The 16,108-nt window shown below is 38.8% G+C and overlaps 1 protein-coding gene across 1 annotated transcript; it reads left to right on the top strand.

The window, feature by feature from the left end:
- Nucleotides 1-204: 204 nt before the first annotated feature.
- LOC147610251 (uncharacterized) lies at nucleotides 205-871 on the top strand. Its single transcript, XM_086786066.1, has 2 exons — nucleotides 205-343; nucleotides 506-871. Exons 1-2 carry the CDS (start codon nucleotides 260-262, stop codon nucleotides 854-856), a joined length of 435 nt encoding a protein of 144 aa, XP_086642192.1. The 5' UTR covers nucleotides 205-259; the 3' UTR covers nucleotides 857-871.
- Nucleotides 872-16,108: the final 15,237 nt, after the last annotated feature.

Raw genomic sequence — 16,108 nt, 5'->3', positions numbered from 1 at the left:
GTTACACAATGCGGTGCATGCCCGCCATCGTGAAGCCCAAAAAGACACACAAGTTTTGGGCTTCCACATGAAGAGTTGGATGTTGACGTCCCTTCGTGGGTCGGTCGGGTCGCGAGACGGGCAGAAAAAGTATAAATAGGCAAGAGCAAGAGCAAGAGCAAGAGCAAGAGAGCGATTGAGAGCCTTAGCGCTAGCTCTGTGGTTGTGTGCAATTGAGAGCCTTAGCTATTTCTGTGTTATACTCATAAGTCAGGCCAGGATGCAGAAGAATATGGCGGTGAAGGTGCTGCTCCTACTCGTGGCGGTGGTTCACCTGCAGAGCGTGGCGTTTGCCGACAGAGAGGTAAGTTCACGAGAGAGAGAGAGAGAGAGAGAGAGAGAGAGGGTGTGCCGATGTGCGTTTAGTATGGATGCCGACGTGCGTTTGCGTTTGGAAAGAGAGAGAGAGAGAGAGAGAGAGAGAGAGAGGTGTGGATGTCGATATTGTGCTCTGTGTACTGTGCAGTGTGTGTTTCAGGGAGGAAACTTCAGCCTCTCCTGCAAGGACATCCAGCTGCTAGACGACAGCGGGCCGCACCTGGAGGCCACCTGCGGCGACCCGCCCAACACATCGCAACTGTACCTGAACGAGAAGATCATCAACGACAACGGCGTGCTACGCTGCAAGGAATGCTTCGGCTTCCTCGACATCGCCACCGCCAACTGCGAGTTCTCGCACTCCTGCCACGACATCCTCCTCAACGGCACCGTTCTCTCCGCCACCTGCGCCAACGGAAACCACCAGCCCGTCCATTCCTCCGTCGACCTCAACGACTGCGTCATGAACAACCACAGCGAGCTCGACTGGGTCTGCTGACCATATTGAGCCGAGTCCCCCACTTTTTGTTAGTAGAGAGTTAGACGCGCGTTTTTTTGAGAATTTTCCTAATCTGAAACTCACAGATTATTTGCAAGCTCGCCTCTCTCTCTCTCTCTCTCTCTCTCTCTCTCTTTTCAAGGTCTCCTCATTGTATGCTTCATGCCCCTTGTTCTCTTTGGACTTACTCACTTAAGTACTTTGATGGTTTGGAATTGCTTAGACACGAGGCCGCGTGTAAGCTTCACATCAATTCTCGTGCAGTGACTATCGATGTACGTTGTGCATGTTGCTTCACTCAAATGCAGTCCTTAAAAAGTCACCCGTTTCTTTGTGGCCCAAATAAGTACTTTGATTGTTTGGAATAGCCAAAAACCTCTTGTTTAATCTCGGTTAGTTTATATGGTGATCACATTAAAGGATGACTAAAAGGGGTGGGTCGACAAAGTACAATAAAAGGTATTGTTAAGAAGTCTATCAATTCGCAACAAATACAACTTTAATTCTAGCCATCATGCCATATCATTAATGAAAGACCAGTATAATTTGTGGCCAAATGTTTTAGGCATATGGTGAAGACCCCTTATCAATTTCTATTGTTGTCAAAGAGCATTGTAAACACTTGTGGCCACAAGTGTTTGTATTTATCTTGTGTCGTCCGGGCGTTCAATGTCACAATGGACAATGGACAATGTAATATTAGTCACAATGAGAATACAATGTTCACATCTCTTCTCTTTTTTGAAAAATAAATAAATTAAATTTGACTTACTCATATACATCATATTAAGTATGTCATAACCTATGGACAATCCTGATTATGGAGGATCTAAGCTCAAGACTGTCAAGGGCATGACAGTCCCGTAGGATCTTGATTTTAATAAGGTGCCAGGGGAGTTCAGAGGGGTACAAGAGCTTATGCTCAAAGACTGCTTGGTTCCTCATAGTCCATATGAACCAAAGCATCTAGCATCTGATGGAGTGTAGGGTTAAACTAAGGTCATCAGAAGGAGTTCGACAAGTGCCAAGAGTGATAGAAAGGTTGGTGACTCTAAGGCTATATATCCTATAAAGGCGGTCAAGAAGCTATGCACACCAGTTGCTAAGTGATGCACAATACCAGAAGGTGTGCTTGAGAGTCTCTCTGTGATTACATCTGTAGCATCTACAACCACAGGGAAATCCCCTAGCACTAAGGGCACTACCCACTAGTAGAGAAGTAGACATGAGCCTTCATAGAAACATCTTAAACTTTAGGCTTATTCCCAGATGCCACTGATAGTCTTCATCCACCAAGTATCAGTTTTTGGAGAGTTGCCACCCTCCTGCATTACATCAAATGAAGTGGTTGTTTAAGAAGTGCATTCAAAGTGGAGGTTTTAGCCTCCCACCAGTTAGAAGCAGTTTCAAGAGGGCACCAATCTTTAAACCCTTGTTAGCTAAGTTTGTAGTGTGAGGTACCTGAAGCTTGAATGTCCAAATGCAGAGCTGATGCTAGGAAATCCTAAAGCCAAGTCCCAACTGGTATTGTCTTCTCACTGCAAAAGAAATGAGCCAAATTCTCCCTTAGAGTCCATCATCTGCCCTAGAGTATTGATTCCTTTCTTATGGAAATATTTACTCTTTGTTTTAAGCACATAGGCAGGTGGATTTTTAAACAAAAAACTCGAATACACATTCTTCTCTGCTAAATAGTTACAAGTGTATCTACTTCTGCCATTCTAAATCAACAAGGAGCAGCAATGTTTCTAAGAGCATAATAACATTTGAGAAGTTGGAAAACCCATTTTCAGTGGATCATGAGAGAAGACTTTTGAAAACGGAATCGTTCTCTAGGATAGCTTGTGGAACACTTGAGAAATTCAACACATAAATTCAACCATGAAAACACATGCTTTGCAAGTTTCAACAAAATCAAATAAATTGAACAAAAGCATAGCAAACATAATACTTAGCTCCAAGAGAAACATGCTGGGTGCAATCTTCCCCCCCTCCCTTGTGCGTGGCCTTCCTCCCACACAAGAGTATTTTTATTAGCTTTTTTATCAAAAATAGGCCATAGCCCCCCAAAAATATACAAAGTGTGCTTTTAGAGAGTACAACACTCTTCCACAACAAAAATAGAGTGTCCGAAAAACTGGGGCTAGGGTAAAGCCTTTAGGCTTTAATAAATTCAATATTATAAATGTATTTTTCCCAATGTATCAAAATGGAAAAATCAACTACTAAGGTTACAAGCTACGCTTGTAAAAATAAATATGATGCGCATAAGAAACATTCTCCTCGATATTATTCATCAATCCTCGTAATCTTCATCACCTGAAAATATAGGCCCAATTAATAATGAAATTAATTCCACAAATATTAAACAGGCACAAACCATCACCAACTCATGACTACCAGGCGTAAGTACCCCAGGAATCACCCTGCCATACAAACCTAACTGAAATAATCATAGACGGCCCCAAGCATACGTCATATACCGCACGTATTAATATTTATAGTGGTGTCACCCACAATATTAACCTAGCCGGCATGACGCAAGAGTGACCTAGGCGTCCCCAAGAGGGGAAAATAATATTCTTAAAGAGGACTTAAAATATATTCTCATGACATCCCTCTTGTTTAAGTTTGCAATTGCCCTCAATTGTTTGCAGGTTTGTTGGGTTTGAAAAGAACGAAGGATCTTAGGATAAGCTCGGAAAATTTTCTCGGGCATCCATTTTGCATCTTCTTGAGGATGGTTTTGAATGTCAAAAGATATTTGATATATTGGTTCCCAGTTCTTGTTGTTGTGATCAATAATAGCATCAGGAACTAAAACTTCTTCCTGTCCTTCAATAAGAGGTGGTTCCTCATATATTGGGTGAGAAGGAAGTGTTCCTCGAAAGGGTTTCAAGAGAAGAATATGGAAAGAGTTGTGGATATTCCAATTAGATGGAAACTCTAGTCTATAGGCCACATCGTTAATCTTTTCAATAATTTTAAATGGTCCATAGTATCTAGGTGCAAGTTTAATTGCAGGAAATTTTTTCACACTCTTCAAACGTCTCTTCTTCTTAGAATGAAAAATCTTTACGCTTCCTATTTGCTTGAAATGTATACTTCTCTTGAGCTCTTGCAATACAATCATGCACTTCAGATAAAATGCGATCAAAGTCTCGAGTATATTGGTCAACAGCTTCAATCTTATGGGAGAGTCTAGTAGCCGGAATAGGCAAAGCTATACCATAGATAATCTCAAATGGTGCTCAACCAGTAGCAGAATGAGGAGTATTATTATAAGCAAATTGGAGTAGATGTATGTACTTATCCGAGGAACTAGGTTGCTGGGAAACATAGGCTCTAAGCATATCCAAGATAGTGCTATTCGTGACTTCGGTCTGTCCATTTGATTCAGGATGAAAAGCCGTAGAAAAATCTAACTTAGTGCCTAAGTTTGAGAAAAGAGCAATCCAAAAGTGACTACAAAATTTGGAATCTCTATCAGAAACTATCACTTTGGGTAGACCATGATGAATAAAGATTTTCTTGATAAATATGGTCGCAGCTTGCTCAGAAGTCAGTGTCTTTTTACATGGACTGAAATAGGCTTGCTTACTAAACCTGTCCACTATTGTCCAAATCATGTCATGATGATTGGAAGTAGTAGGAAAGCCTGTAATGAAGTCCATAGGCAATTGTTCCCAATGTCGATCTGGAATGGGTGTAAAGGCATAAGCAATCCCAAAGCTTTGCCTTTGTAGCTTTTAATTGCTTGACAAATGTTACACTTAGCTACAAATTTTGCTACATCATTTTTCAAATGAGGCCAAAAGAATTCTCAAGAAACTACTTGAAGTGTTACGGAAACTCCTCTGTCCCATGAATGGTGGTTGGTGCATCTCTTCTAAGACAAGTTGTCTATAGGGTTGAGTAACACATAATCTTTTCTCAAAGAAAAGATAGCCATCATTTTGAGAATAATTTCCTTGAGGTGTCCAATTGTTTTCACGCAATTTGATCCATATCTCAGAAAAAACTGGATCTGCTTCATAAGTTTCTTTCATAAGTACAAATGGTTCACTTTCAATAGCGGAAATGTTGTTGATATATGGTCTTCTACTTAAAGCATCGGCAACAACATTTTCCTTTCTAGGTTGGTATTGAATCATGGGTTGGAAACTTTGTATGAAAGATGCCCATTTGATGTGCCTATCTGAAATAAGGGGTTGCGAAAGCAAATGCCTAATGCTTTGTTGATCAGTCTTGATAACAAATTCTGAACCCATTAGGTAATGCTTCCAAATCTTCAAGGCATGCACAATCGCTGCTAATTCCTTGTCATATGTACTATAATTTATTTCAGCAGGTTTTAGCTTTCGACTTTCATAGGCAGAAGGATGGTTGTCTTGCATAAGCACATCACCAAAACCTTTGCCACTAGCATCAGTTACTACCACAAAGAATGGTCTTTGAAAGTCAGGTAATGTAAGAACTGGTGCATGAGTTAATGCATCTTTGAGTACTAGAAAAGATTTATCTTGACTTTCGGTCCAATGGAAAAATGTAGTTTTCTTGAGAAGTTCCGTCAAAGGATGTGCAATATAAGCGAAATTCTTGACAAACTTCCTATAGTAACTACATAGACCTAGAAAAGATCTAAGGTCCTGAATGTCTCGAGGTGTAGGCCAAGAGGCTATACACTCAATCTTCTTAGGATCCACACGGATTCCTTCAGCTGATACTATATGGCCTAAGTATTCAATCTCTTTTTGAAAGAAAGAACTCTTTTCAGGATTGACATACAATTCATTTTCTCTCAAAAGGTTAAACACTTGCTCCAAGTGTTGCTCATGTTGTTGACGATTCTCGCTGGAAAACAAGAATATCATCAAAGAACACCACAACAAAGCTTTGAAACTTTAGGAAAATGCGATTCATCATACGACTGAATGTAGCTGGAGCATTGGTCAAACCAAATGGCATAACCAAAAACTCATGATAATGGTCAGTCTGGGTTCTAAATGCAGTCTTGAATATGTTTGACTCAGTCATGCGTACTTGATGATGATAACTAGACTTTAAGTCAATCTTGCTAAAGACCTTTGAACCTCTAAGATTATCAAGTAAGTCATCTACCCTAGGGATAGGGTATCTGTTCTTGACAGTGATTTTGTTCAATGCTCGGTAGTCAACACACATTTGAAAAGTTCCATTCTTCTTTTTAACAAGAAGGACTGGAGCTCTAAAGAGTGAACTACTAGGTCTAATAAGGCCTCTTTCTAACAAATCCTCGATTTGTTTTTGGATTTCTTTTTGCTCTAAGTTGTTGACTCTATAAGGAGCTTTACAAGGTGGAGAGTTGCCTGGCAATAAGTCAATACTATGGTCTTCAGGCCTAGACTTAGGTAATCCTGGAGGTAAATCTTCCATAAAATAATCCCTGAATTTGGAGATATAAGGATCAAGTTTTGGACTTTTGGATGTGTTAAACTCAACGCTAACCCAAACCATATAAGTCTTCTCTCTTTTCCTAAGAGCTCGCTTTGCTTGAGTATGACTCAATAAAGGACTCATCTCTCCTTTGACTAGACATTGGAGGAAAATATTTTCATTGTCCTTCCTTACACAAATGCTATGTGTATCATAGTCTATAATAGGGTTGTACATATGTCTCCAAGGCATACCCAATATTAAATCTACGCCTTGTAAAGGTGCAACTAAGAAATCCCTTTTTTCTGTTAAGAAATTAATGCTTAAAGTTAAACCTTTCACCTCTTGCATGCAATTATACTTGGTTCGAGTAAATGCAGCTTTAACTCTATAATGTGTAGGTGAAGGTTGAATGTTTAAAGCTCTAATTGCCTTTTCAGAAATAAAGTCATGAGTGCTACCATCGTCATGCAAAACAATAACTTCATGCTCATTAATTTTTCCTTTTATTTTGAGTAGCGAATGAGCTTGAGGCTTACCTTTTGCTTTTGAATAGTCGGGGTCAGAGTTACCCACTTGCTTGAGCAATTCATCTTGATTGTCGTCCCCTTCAAGCATATTGACTCGTGCCGCAGGTGTCGGATTCTTTACACGGTCTGGGCAATTTGGTGCTATATGTCCTTCTTTATGACATCGAAAACATTTGATTGGAGGACCTTTGGCTATTGACTTTCTTTGAATTTGATTCGCCTTTGACCATCTCCTTGCCTTTGTCAAACCCTGGCTTATGAAAATTTCTTGAAGCATGAAAAGGTTTAGAAAAAGGTTTAGAGTGGTTACTCTCAAATGACTTGAAAAGGTTTAGAGTGGTTACTCTCAAATGACTTGGCCTCTCTAGGAAAACCATTTTTACGTTCGGAATTTGTTGCCAAAGATATAGCTGTAGAAAGTGAATGAGGTCTAAACATATTCACATCGGTCCTAATTGTAGACTTAAGGCCCGAAATGAATTTCCTCTTTTGGTCCTTCTCATTGACTTTCTCCACAAGCTGTACCTGTAGTAATGTATTCCAAAACTTCTCCACATACTGAGACATGCTTTCTTTTTCAAGTTGATGCAATGTATCCCATTGATGCCTAGCTTTAGTTTTAAGTTGTGAAGGTAAGAAATGCTTTTTCACTAGCCTTTGAAACCTTTTCCATGAATCCGGTTTGTCACGTCCTTGCTTGATGATGCTCCACCATAAAGCTGCGCTATCCACCATGTGATTAGCCGCACATTTGATCTTGTCCTTCTGGAAAAATTTCTCCCCCGAAAAGTAGTCATCCAATTGACTAAGCCATGCCAAAAGGACTTGAGCATCTTTCTTGCCATCATAATTCTGAAATGAAAAAGCTTTACGACTGATTTTAGAATCTTTCCGTGAATTTTGTGCTTGAAGTGTAGCATTGATAGCTCTTTGGATGGCGTCGTCTTCGTCATCATAAGATGGCAAAGAGTCACGCTTACGCCTTCGACTCATGAGCTGTCGCTCCAATTCAATTCGCATCTCACTCTCTTCTACAATTTGTTGTTGTAGAGATTGGAGTTGCTCTTGAATTGAAGATAAAATAGGAAAATTTGCCATAGTGCTCATGCAAACAATGCATTTGATGTATGTAAATAAAGCAAATGATTGTACTTATCTCAATTCTCCCGCAATTCAATTTGTGTTGAAACTGAACAAAGACTTTGGTTCAATGGTTGGGTCGAATTCCCTTCGTTTCGCAGCACAAGTCCTGAGCAATTTCGAGTGATTTAGGAGACTTGGGCTAGTCGAAATGCTGAAGAAATAATTTTCTACACCTTGAACACTGCTCAAACAATTCTGAAAACTTGTCTAAACCTCTGTAATAATTTTTTAGAATTTTTCAAAAATTATTTTGGAATTTTCTAGCATTTATTTGGCCCTTTTAAGCCTCTTTGAACCCTGAAAAATCAATTTTCTGTACCCTCAAAATCTAAAAATTGAAAACCTTGGTTTTCCTGCAAAAATTGTATTTAAATGGTGTGAAACCTTAGGTAGAGAGTTGATGTTGACCTAGGGAATGGAAAGAGTGGAATTTAATTAAGCTTTTAATTTAGCTTAATTAACTATGTTAAGCTCTTTTGTGAGCTTATGACTTGGAAAGCACACGGCGATAATTCTCGCCCGTTAGGCTACATTTTGGTGCATCGCTTTTGCTTCTTTTTGATTAATTTACAAAGCTAGTTACTCACAAAACATGCAGACCATCAATTATAGGATTTTTGCAGCTTGAACCTCTTTTGATTCTGAGCAGGGGGCAGGTGAGGTTTTTGGCCATGGGGAATCCATCTGTACGGTCAGATCTGAAATTCATGAAGCTTTGAGCAAAACCACTTTTTGATGAAGAAGAATGGTTTTGGGAAGAGGTAAGTGGGTTTGAGAAGTAGAGCTAGTTTGAGAATTTGAATTTTTGGTTAAAGACCACAAAGGAATAGGCAAAGCTCTACCATAGATAATCTCAAATGGCGCTTGACCAGTAGCAGAATGAGGAGTATTATTATAAGCAAATTGGAGTAGATGTATGTACTTATCCCATGAACTAGGTTGCTGGGAAACATAGGCTCTAAGCATATCCAAGATAGTGCTATTCGTGACTTCGGTCTGTCCATTTGATTCAGGATGAAAAGCTGTAGAAAAATCTAACTTAGTGCCTAAGTCTGAGAAAAGAGCAATCCAAAAGTGACTACAAAATTTGAAATCTCTATCAGAAACTATCACTTTGGGTAGACCATGATGAACAAAGATTTGCTTGACAAATATGGTCGTAGCTTGCTGAGAAGTCAGTGTCTTTTTACATGGAATGAAATAGACTTGCTTACTAAACCTGTCCACTATTGTCTAAATCATGTCATGATGATTGGAAGTAGTAGGAAAGCCTGTAATGAAGTCCATAGGCACTTGTTCCCATGGTCGGTCTGGAATGGGTATAAAGGCATAAGCAATCCCAAAGCTTTGCCTTTGTAGCTTTTAATTGCTTGACAAATGTTACACTTAGCTACAAATTTTGCTACATCATTTCTCAAATGAGGCCAAAAGAATTCTCAAGAAACTACTTGAAGTGTTACGGAAACTCCTCTGTCCCATGAATGGTGGTTGGTGCATCTCTTCTAAGACAAGTTGTCTATAGGGTTGAGTAACACATAATCTTTTCTCAAAGAAAAGATAGCCATCATTTTGAGAATAATTTCCTTGAGGTGTCCAATTGTTTTCACGCAATTTGATCCATATCTCAGAAAAATCTGGATCTACTTCATAAGTTTCTTTCATAAGTACAAATGGTTCACTTTCAATAGCGGAAATGTTGTTGATATATGGTCTTCTACTTAAAGCATCGGCAACAACATTTTCCTTTCTAGGTTGGTATTGAATCATGGGTTGGAAACTTTGTATGAAAGATGCCCATTTGATGTGCCTATCTGAAATAAGGGGTTACGAAAGCAAATGCCTAATGCTTTGTTGATCAGTCTTGATAACAAATTCTGAACCCATTAGGTAATGCTTCCAAATCTTCAAGGCATGCAGAATCGCTGCTAATTCCTTGTCATATGTACTATAATTTGTTTCAGCAGGTTTTAGCTTTCGACTTTCATAGGTAGAAGGATGGTTGTCTTGCATAAGCACATCACCAAAACCTTTGCCACTAGCATCAGTTACTACCACAAAGAATGGTCTTTGAAAGTCAGGTAATGTAAGAACTGGTGCATGAGTTAATGCATCCTTGCGTACTAGAAAAGATTTATCTTGACTTTCGGTCCAATGGAAAAATGTGGTTTTCTTGAGAAGTTCCGTCAAAGGATAAGCAATATAAGCGAAATTCTTGACAAACTTCCTATAGTAACTACATAGACCTAGAAAAGATCTAAGGTCATGAATGTCTCGAGGTGTAGGCCAAGAGGCTATACACTCAATCTTCTTAGGATCCACACGGATTCCTTCAGCTGATACTATATGGCCTAAGTATTCAATCTCTTTTTGAAAGAAAGAACTCTTTTCAAAATTGACAAACAATTCATTTTCTCTCAAAAGGTTAAACACTTGCTCCAAGTGTTGCTCATGCTGTTGACGATTCTCGCTAGAAAACAAGAATATCATCAAAGAACACCACAACAAAGCTTTGAAAATTTAGGAAAATGCGATTCATCATACGACTGAATGTAGCTGGAGCATTGGTCAAACCAAATGGCATAACCAAAAACTCATGATAATGGTCAGTCTGGGTTCTAAATGCAGTCTTGAATATGTCTGACTCAGTCATGCGTACTTGATGATGATAACTAGACTTTAAGTCAATCTTACTAAAGACCTTTGAACCTCTAAGCTTATCAAGTAAGTCATCTACCCTAGGGATAGGGTATCTGTTCTTGACAGTGATTTTGTTCAATGCTCGGTAGTCAACACACATTCGGAAAGTTCCATTCTTCTTTTTAACAAGAAGGACTGGAGCTCCAAAGGGTGAACTACTAGGTCTAATAAGGCCTCTTTCTAACAAATCCTCGATTTGTTTTTGGATTTCTTTTTGCTCTAAGTTGTTGACTCTATAAGGAGCTTTACAAGGTGGAGAGTTGCCTGGCAATAAGTCAATACTATGGTCTTCAGGCCTAGACTTAGGTAATCCTGGAGGTAAATCTTCCATAAAACAATTCCTGAATTTGGAGATATAAGGATCAAGTTTTGGACTTTTGGATGTGTTAAACTCAATGCTAACCCAAACCATATAAGTCTTCTCTCTTTTCCTAAGAGCTCGCTTTGCTTGAGTATGACTCAATAAAGGACTCATCTCTCCTTTGACTAGACATTGGAGGAAAATATTTTCATTGTCCTTCCTTACACAAATGCTATGTGTATCATAGTCTATAATAGGGTTGTACATATGTCTCCAAGGCATACCCAATATTACATCTACGCCTTGTAAAGGTGCAACTAAGAAATCCCTTTTTTCTGTTAAGGAATTGATGCTTAAAGTTAAACCTTTCACCTCTTGCATGCAATTATACTTGGTTCGAGTAAATGCAGCTTTAACTCTATAATGTGTAGGTGAAGGTTGAATGTTTAAAGCTCTAATTGCCTTTTCAGAAATAAAGTCATGAGTGCTACCATCGTCATGCAAAACAATAACTTCATGCTCATTAATTTTTCCTTTTATTTTGAGTAGCGAATGAGCTTGAGGCTTACCTTCTGCTTATGAATAGTCGGGGTCAGAGTTACCCTCTTGCTTGAGCGATTCATCTTGATTGTCGTCCCCTTCAAGCATATTGACTCGTGCCGCAGGTGTCGGATTCTTTGCACGGTCTGGGCAATTTGGTGCTATATGTCCTTCTTTATGACATCGAAAACATTTGATTGGAGGACCTTTGGCTATTGACTTTCTTTGAATTTGATTCGCCTTTGACCATCTCCTTGCCTTTGTCAAACCCTGGCTTATGAAAATTTCTTGAAGCATGAAAAGGTTTAGAAAAAGGTTTAGAGTGGTTACTCTCAAATGACTTGAAAAGGTTTAGAGTGGTTACTCTCAAATGACTTGGCCTCTCTAGGAAAACCATTTTTACGTTCGGAATTTGTTGCCAAAGATATAGCTGTAGAAAGTGAATGAGGTCTAAACATATTCACATCAGTCCTAATTGTAGACTTAAGGCCCGAAATGAATTTCCTCTTTTGGTCCTTCTCATTGACTTTCTCCACAAGCTGTACCTGTAGTAATGTATTCCAAAACTTCTCCACATACTGAGACATGCTTTCTTTTTCAAGTTGATGCAATGTATCCCATTGATGCCTAGCTTTAGTTTTAAGTTGTGAAGGTAAGAAATGCTTTTTCACTAGCCTTTGAAACCTTTTCCATGAATCCGGTTTGTCACGTCCTTGCTTGATGATGCTCCACCATAAAGCTGCGCTATCCACCATGTGATTAGCCGCACATTTGATCTTGTCCTTCTGGAAAAATTTCTCCCCCGAAAAGTAGTCATCCAATTGACTAAGCCATGCCAAAAGGACTTGAGCATCTTTCTTGCCATCATAATTCTGAAATGAAAAAGCTTTACGACTGATTTTAGAATCTTTCCGTGAATTTTGTGCTTGAAGTGTAGCATTGACAGCTCTTTGGATGGCGTCGTCTTCGTCATCATAAGATGGCAAAGAGTCACGCTTACGCCTTCGACTCGTGAGCTGTCGCTCCAATTCAATTCGCATCTCACTCTCTTCTACAATTTGTTGTTGTAGAGATTGGAGTTGCTCTTGAATTGAAGATAAAATAGGAAAATTTGCCATAGTGCTCATGCAAACAATGCATTTGATGTATGTAAATAAAGCAAATGATTGTACTTATCTCAATTCTCCCGCAATTCAATTTGTGTTGAAACTGAACAAAGACTTTGGTTCAATGGTTGGGTCGAATTCCCTTCGTTTCGCAGCACAAGTCCTGAGCAATTTCGAGTGATTTAGGAGACTTGGGCTAGTCGAAATGCTGAAGAAATAATTTTCTACACCTTGAACACTGCTCAAACAATTCTGAAAACTTGTCTAAACCTCTGTAATAATTTTTTAGAATTTTTCAAAAATTATTTTGGAATTTTCTAGCATTTATTTGGCCCTTTTAAGCCTCTTTGAGCCCTGAAAAATCAATTTTCTGTACCCTCAAAATCTAAAAATTGAAAACCTTGGTTTTCCTGCAAAAATTGTATTTGAATGGTGTGAAACCTTAGGTAGAGAGTTGATGTTGACCTAGGGAATGGAAAAAGTGGAATTTAATTAAGCTTAATTAACTATGTTAAGCTCTTTTGTGAGCTTATGACTTGGAAAGCACACGGCGATAATTCTCGCCCATTAGGCTACATTTTGGCGCATGGCTTTTGCTTCTTTTTGATTAATTTACAAAGCTAGTTACTCACAAAACATGCAGACCATCAATTATGGGATTTTTGCAGCTTTGATTCTGAGCAGAGGGCAGGTGAGGTTTTTGGCCATGGGGAATCCATCTGTACGGTCAGATCTGAAATTCATGAAGCTTTGAGCAAAACCACTTTTTGATGAAGAAGAATGGTTTTGGGAAGAGGTAAGTGGGTTTGAGAAGTAGAGCTAGTTTGAGAATTTGAATTTTTGGTTAAAGACCACAAACCCTTCTTTTGCCCACCGGTTAAAAGCCTGCAATTTTCTTGAGAGTTGTGTTGATGAAGACCTTTCCCACCTTTCCACAAATCTCCTAGCCCAAGCTCTGATACCACTAAAAACGAAATCGTTCTCTAGGATAGCTTGTGGAACACTTGAGAAATTCAACACATAAATTCAACCATGAAAACACATGCTTTGCAAGTTTCAACAAAATCAAATAAATTGAACAAAAGCATAGCAAACATAATACTTAGTTCCAAGACAAACATGCTGGGTGCAATCTTCCCCCCCTTGTGCGTGGCCTTCCCCCCACACAAGAGTATTTTTATTAGCTTTTTTATCAAAAATAGGCCATAGCTCCCAAAAATATACAAAGTGTGCTTTTAGAGAGCACGACACTCTTCCACAACAAAAATAGAGTGTCCCAAAAATTGGGGCTAGGGTTAAGCCTTAGGCTTTAATAAATTCAATATTGTAAATGTATTTTTCCCAATGTATCAAAATGGAAAAATCAACTACTAAGGTTACAAGCTACGCTTGTAAAAATAAATATGATGCGCATAAGAAACATTCTCCTTGACATTATTCATCAATCCTCGTAATCTTTATCACCTGAAAATATAAGCCTAATTAATAATTAAATTAATCCCACAAATATTAAACAGGCACAAAAAATCACCAACTCATGACTACCAGGCGTAAGTACCCCACAAATCACCCTGCCATACAAACCTAACTAAAATAATCATAGACGGCCCCAAGCATATGTTATATACCACACGTATTAATATTTATAGTGGTGTCACCTACGATATTAACCTAGCCGGCATGACGCAAGAGTAACCTAGGCATTCCCAAATTACTCAAGAGGGGAAAATAATATTCTTAAAGAGGACTTAAAATATATTCTCATGACAACTTTAGTCATCAAGAGCCCAAGAACGATGAAAGTAAACATTAGTAGCATGCAAAATAACCCACAAGCAAAGGCACCATAAGGCCATAGAATCAAGCATTTTATGTATAAGAGTGCCCCTTCTTGCATTTATATAAATCTTTAAATTCAGAGTACTTGACCCCCCATAGTGTTTTGGTTGAGCAATAGATGACCAACTGATCAAAGCAAAGGGCCTCCTCCCATGTTCCCCCCACCAAAAGGACTTCAAGAGCATTGAGTTAAATTTTTGGAGGTGAGTTTTCTTCCAATCCAAGAGGGGGAGGAAATACAACACATAAGGAATTAGAATTGCCTGAATTCTCCTCAACCTCACATGCAATGGCCATTCGTCAGATTTCCAATAAGCAATTTTCCTCTAAATTAGTCATGATCACCTAAGAAATTAATTGCATATTTGAAACCTGCAACGCAAAAGGATATCCGAAATGCGTAAAGACATGTCCCTTGTGCAATCTAGTGCCAAACCATATGAGGGCATCAAAATGAGCTACATAGTAGATTTACTTAGATTTAATCAAAGGCCAGCTGCCCCCCCCAGAGAGTATAAATTTAGACATTTCTGGATGTTTGCATTAAGAGCATTTAAGAAACATGAATGTATCATTAGCAAATCCCAACCCAGCAATATTTTATGCTGCATAGTCAGACCAATAAGCTCCCCTTGCATAGCTAAGTGCTCTAGATAGCAGAAGAGGGGATGAGTAGTAATGACAAAAACAAAATGGGGGCTGAGAGGGCAACCTACCTAGCAAACCTGCATATTTCAATTAAACGAGTAAGATTTCCATTAAGATTCACTCTAGAAGCTCTAGCATATGGCATGAACTAGAATGCTCAATTCTTGAATACCTACTGCTAGCTATGCATAATGTGTTCCATCTAAGGACTTGAATGATTGGAATTTGCAAGAACTACGGGTAGTGGAAAATAGAATCTTTAACAAACTAGAGATACATAGAGAATATGTAAAGTAAAAAATGATTTATATTTTTGTAAGTGCTTATAAATCGATAGCATTTGCTTCCCAGCCGGGTGCTTCAGGAGAAGCTTTGATAACTGACTAGAAAAAATAGTGAGCAAAGGTTGTATGCTGGAATACAAGGGATATGAGAATTGTGTAGAAAACCTAGAGCAAAGTACTCATATATAGGCCAAAAAGCATCATTGTTTAGTATAGCTTTTTACACATGTTTTTAATTGCACGCAATCATTAATTGACCACCAGTCGCTCAGATGATTGAGCAGCAAAAGCTAAATAGGTCTTGGTATAATGGCCCTCATGAGATGGGGGAATAAGTCCCCTCCTAGACCCCCATGAAGGGGAGTCCACCCCCCCATCCGCACCTCCCACAAGTAGGCTAGTGTGAGATCTCATGCCAAAGAAAGGTCTATTCTTATGGCTCCTTTATTGTTAGGTGATATTTAACCTAATGCACATGCGTGTAGCCTAGCTGGTTATGTGCTAACTTTCTCCAGAATCGTCTCTAGCCATCTAGCCATAGTTGGCCACCATTCGATGTTTAAAATGAGAATTACCAAGCAACCATGCTATTCATAAATGATATTTCCTCATATATGACGGGTTATAGAGTAGAGTTAGTCGGTACCTACGTAGTTGCCTAAGGGTGGAGCATTCATATCTAATATAATTACCAAAAACATTTTCATTAATAATCAGTACCTCATGACAATACTAGGAGGGGTTGATCT

Source organism: Cibotium barometz, chromosome 49 (assembly GCF_041138505.1).
Source record: "Cibotium barometz isolate CiBa-2024 chromosome 49, ASM4113850v1, whole genome shotgun sequence".
NCBI classification, from domain to species: Eukaryota; Viridiplantae; Streptophyta; class Polypodiopsida; order Cyatheales; family Cibotiaceae; genus Cibotium; species Cibotium barometz.
The sequence above is the reverse complement of the archived record's forward strand: the minus strand, read 5'-3'. Positions and strand labels throughout refer to the sequence as shown.

Excerpts from the sequence above, each read along its gene's own strand:
- LOC147610251 (XM_086786066.1), top strand. The coding sequence starts at position 260 with ATGCAGAAGAATATGGCGGTGAAGGTGCTGCTCCTACTCGTGGCGGTG. Across the intron at positions 344-505 it reads TGGCGTTTGCCGACAGAGAG|TGTGTGTTTCAGGGAGGAAA; the intron begins GTAAGTTCACGA and ends TGTACTGTGCAG.